This window comes from Protomyctophum bolini (assembly GCF_963924005.1).
Source record: "Protomyctophum bolini genome assembly, chromosome: 11".
NCBI classification, from domain to species: Eukaryota; Metazoa; Chordata; class Actinopteri; order Myctophiformes; family Myctophidae; genus Protomyctophum; species Protomyctophum bolini.
Window position 1 is genome coordinate 2,709,147 of NC_137872.1, and position 4,540 is coordinate 2,713,686.

The 4,540-nt window shown below is 46.8% G+C and overlaps 1 protein-coding gene across 1 annotated transcript in view; it reads left to right on the forward strand.

Annotated features, from left to right (window-relative positions):
• The window catches only part of LOC308324410 (uncharacterized protein), a gene marked incomplete at both ends in the record, with an annotated part of 197,602 nt that extends 195,540 nt beyond the window's left edge, over nucleotides 1-2,062 (forward strand). The window contains 3 exons of the mRNA XM_080776456.1: nucleotides 1-143; nucleotides 667-671; nucleotides 1,796-2,062. The exon at nucleotides 1-143 is cut by the window's left edge and continues 338 nt beyond it. Of these exons, the coding sequence (XP_080632582.1) occupies nucleotides 1-143; nucleotides 667-671; nucleotides 1,796-2,062 (415 nt within the window). The remainder of the gene's footprint in view (nucleotides 144-666; nucleotides 672-1,795) is intronic.
• Between the last annotated feature and the right edge of the window lie 2,478 nt (nucleotides 2,063-4,540).

A 4,540-nucleotide genomic window follows, 5' to 3' on the forward strand; every position in this document is an offset into this window, starting at 1 on the left:
CAGGGCGCCTCCCCTTATCCCTAAACCCACCGCCGTTACCTCAGGTACTATAGAGGGCTCCGTCTGGTTCGTTACCTCAGGTACCATAGAGGGCTCCGTCAGGGCGCCTCCCCTTATCCCTAAACCCACCGCCGTTACCTCAGGTACTATAGAGGGCTCCGTCTGGTTCGTTACCTCAGGTACCATAGAGGGCTCCGTCTGGCGCCACCCTAATCCCTTACCCCTAAACCCTTATCCCTATAAACGTATCCCTTATCCCTTAACCCTATAAACTTATCCCTTATCCCTTAACCCTATAAACTTATCCCTAAACTTATCCCTTATCCCTTAACCCTATAAACTTATCCCTAAACTTATCCCTTATCCCTTAACCCTATAAACTTATCCCTAAACTTATCCCTTATCCCTTAACCCTATAAACTTATCCCTAAACTTATCCCTAAACTTATCCCTAAACTTATCCCTAAACTTATCCCTTATCCCTAAACTTATTTCCTGCCTTGTTCTCCTTACCCCCCCTTCTTTCCTCGATGGGAACTGTCTATGCACAACAATAAAACTGTGATGTGACAATAACAATAACAGTGACTGTGATTCTCACCCTCCAATAACAGTGACTGTGATTCTCACCCTCCAATAACAGTGACTCTCACCCTCCAATAACAGTGACAGTGACTGTGATTAAATAACAATAACAGTGACTGTGATTCTCACCCTCCAATAACAGTGACAGTGACTGTGATTCAATAACAATAACAGTGACTGTGACTGTGATTCAATAACAATAACAATAACAGTGACTGTGACTGTGATTCAATAACAATAACAGTGACTGTGACTGTGATTCAATAACAATAACAATAACAGTGACTGTGACTGTGATTCAATAACAATAACAGTGACTGTGACTGTGATTCAATAACAATAACAATAACAGTGACTGTGATTCTCACCCTCCAATAACAGTGACAGTGACTGTGATTCAATAACAGTGACTGTGACTGTGATTCTCACCCTCCAATAACAGTGACAGTGACTGTGATTCAATAACAATAACAGTGACTGTGACTGTGATTCAATAACAATAACAATAACAGTGACTGTGATTCAATAACAATAACAGTGACTGTGACTGTGATTCAATAACAATAACAGTGACTGTGACTGTGATTCAATAACAATAACAGTGACTGTGACTGTGATTCAATAACAATAACAGTGACTGTGACTGTGATTCAATAACAATAACAGTGACTGTGACTGTGATTCAATAACAATAACAGTGACTGTGACTGTGATTCAATAACAATAACAGTGACTGTGACTGTGATTCAATAACAATAACAGTGACTGTGACTGTGATTCTCACCCTCCAATAACAGTGACAGTGACTGTGATTCAATAACAGTGACTGTGACTGTGATTCTCACCCTCCAATAACAGTGACAGTGACTGTGATTCAATAACAATAACAGTGACTGTGACTGTGATTCAATAACAATAACAATAACAGTGACTGTGACTGTGATTCAATAACAATAACAGTGACTGTGACTGTGATTCAATAACAATAACAGTGACTGTGACTGTGATTCAATAACAATAACAGTGACTGTGACTGTGATTCAATAACAATAACAGTGACTGTGACTGTGATTCAATAACAATAACAATGACAGTGACTGTGATTCTCACCCTCCAATAACAGTGACTGTGATTCAATAACAATAACAGTGACTGTGACTCAATAACAATAACAATAACAGTGACTGTGGTTCTCACCCCCCCCCCCCAGCAGCATCACCAGACGCTGCAGCATCACCAGACGCTGACGCTGCAGCAGCAGAGCGGCCGCGGGCGCCAGCCGGTCTTCTCCAACAAGAGGCAGTTCAGCATCGAGACGCTCAACTGCCCCGAGCTGTTCTCTTCCCAGCAGCAGCCCCCCCTGGTGGCGGCGGTGGTGATGCAGGGCGGCTACGGACACTCGCCGCACGTGCACCCCAAAGGGATGCACGTCATGAAGGGCCTGCCCACCAACAGCAAGACGGAGGTCACCGTCTGAGGCCAGAGAGAGACGGGACGACAGACAGACGGACAGACGGAGGTTTTTGGGCTACGGTTGGAGAAGAACGCCCGGAGAGAGAGAGAGAGATTGGCGACGGCGTGAAGGGAAGGGCGATCGGACGGACGGACGGACGGACGCAGTAGGAGGGTTGCGGAGAAGGCCCACGTTAAACCACGTGTCACGTGTTTTTTTATAGAATGATGTCAGGACGCCGTTTCTTCCTTTTCTCTTATTATCTTTAAAACAACAAAAACAAAACGATACATCCTGGGCGGGGGTGAGGGGTCTTTGTACTGTATGTTTGCCCGACAACGATGACAAAGTGTTGGTGGTTCATCATACTTTAATTAAGATAAAACCACCAGAGCGAGCGGTGACTGTTTAAACCTCGCGGCTCCCTCAGTTACGGAGACGTTCTCTCCACGAGATTCAGCCCGCTCTCTCTCTCCTCCTCCTCGTCCTCCTCCTCCTCCTCCTCCTCCTCCTCCTCCTCCTCCTCCTCCTCCTCCTCTCCTCCTCCTCCTCCTCCTCCTCTCCTCCTCCTCCTCCTCCTCCTCTTTATTCTCTCCCAAGCCGTCCAACAATGCTCTAACAATGTGGTGCTACTGCAAAAAGTCAAAGTCGTACGATTTGTCACACACGTCACCGCCGCAGTGAAATGTGTTCTCCACATTTGACCCCGTCTCTCTTGGAGCGGTTGAGCTGCAGCCGTGTGCGCCGCGCTCGGGAATCATTTGATTAGTTGATTTGACCCCCCCCCCCTAATCCAACCCTTTGATGCTGAGTGTCAAGCAGGGATCGAGGCATTGGGTCCCATTTTTTACAGTCTTTGGTTATATGACCCGGGCCGGGGATCGAACCCCGGACCTCCCGGTTTCAGGGCGGACACTCTAACCGCAAGGCCACTGTCTGGCAGGACAGTGTATATAGAATGATGAGCAGCCTGGAAGAGAATTTCCCAATTTTTTCCCAAAGCCAACTCGGATGGTGACAACTCATGACAATAAACAACAAATAAAGTGTTGTACCCGGGGTGCATACTTAGTTTAGACTAGTCATTGGTTAGACATGGGTTAAGGTTTAGGTGTGGGCTAAGGTTTAGGTGTGCTGCCCCCGTGGGAGGTTATGGTTTAGGGTGAGGGTTTGAGATAGGTTGTAGTTGTAGTTGACTAATGGCTGGTCTAACCGGGTTAGGGTTAGGGTCCGAGGCTTTACAGGTCTTTAAATAATATATACTTTCTGAAACGTCTCTGGGGAAGAAAAACATATTTGGGGAAATTCTCTTTCCCGGGTCGCCGCTCGGCGGGGCGGGACTGTGACGCTCTATAGAGTGCTTTACATTATACTTTTGATACAGTCGTATGTACGGTAGCATCACTCAAACACATCAATCATGCTTTGCTGCCCCCCCGCCCGCCCCCCCCACACACACACACACACACACACACACACACACACACACACACACACACACACACACTTCTGCCCACTTCTCCGAGCAGACAAACAACACACACACACATTCAGTCAGTTTGTGGGTTGAGTGTTTTAACCGGCCAGCATGGTCTTCTCATCAACAGAGACGATGCTCCTATCACTCTTCAGCCCTCCATACAGAGAGAGAGAGAGATGGAGATGGAGTGAGGGCGTTCTCTCTCTCCAGAGGAATGACACACACACACACACACACACACACTGAACTGAACTGAGCAGAGCAGAACTTTGCTCAACAAGGTCCCCTATAAGGTCTAATAACACTACAACATGACTCCAGTGGGCCTGGCTCGTACACCTGCCAAGGACTCAACCCAGTCGGAGGACAAAATGATACACCAATAGTTACTTCTACCCTATATTCTTTTAAACTTGTTGAACCAGAAATCCCAAATTAGAGAATTCCCCCCTTCATATTCCACACGGTTATTTGATAACGGTTGTTAACTTTGTATTCAACGCAGGGATATAACATATTATGAATCCGTTGCTACAGTATAGCTACTGTACCTGCAGCTACATTGGCTGGTGAAGAAGTACTGCCAAGGGACCGCCCCCCCCTCCTCCTCCTCCGACCAGCTATCTCAGCGCCACCACCGTGCCCAGGAAGGGGTGAGTGATGGTGGGTTTGGCCTCCAGCGTTCTGCCCCTCTCTCCCTCTCTCTCTCTCTCTCTCTCTCTGCCTGGTGCTTCGGTCCATGGTGCTCCCAAGCTGTTCCCCAGACATGATCGTCTCCTTCTGGGTGCTCTCGGCGGGAGGGAGAGAGAGAGCTATAATTAACCCATTTTGGTCGGGAAACCCCCTTTTGGTGTTAGCATTATGCTATGCTTTATAGCTATTGAAAAATATTTTTGTTTAACTCGAAGAACGACTTGACGTAGAAACATAGCTTTTTCAGAAAACTTGTCAGGATGTATAGAAGACATTTTGTAGAATCTGATCTCGGGTCAGAATGGAAAACTGTCAGGATATAGAAGAAC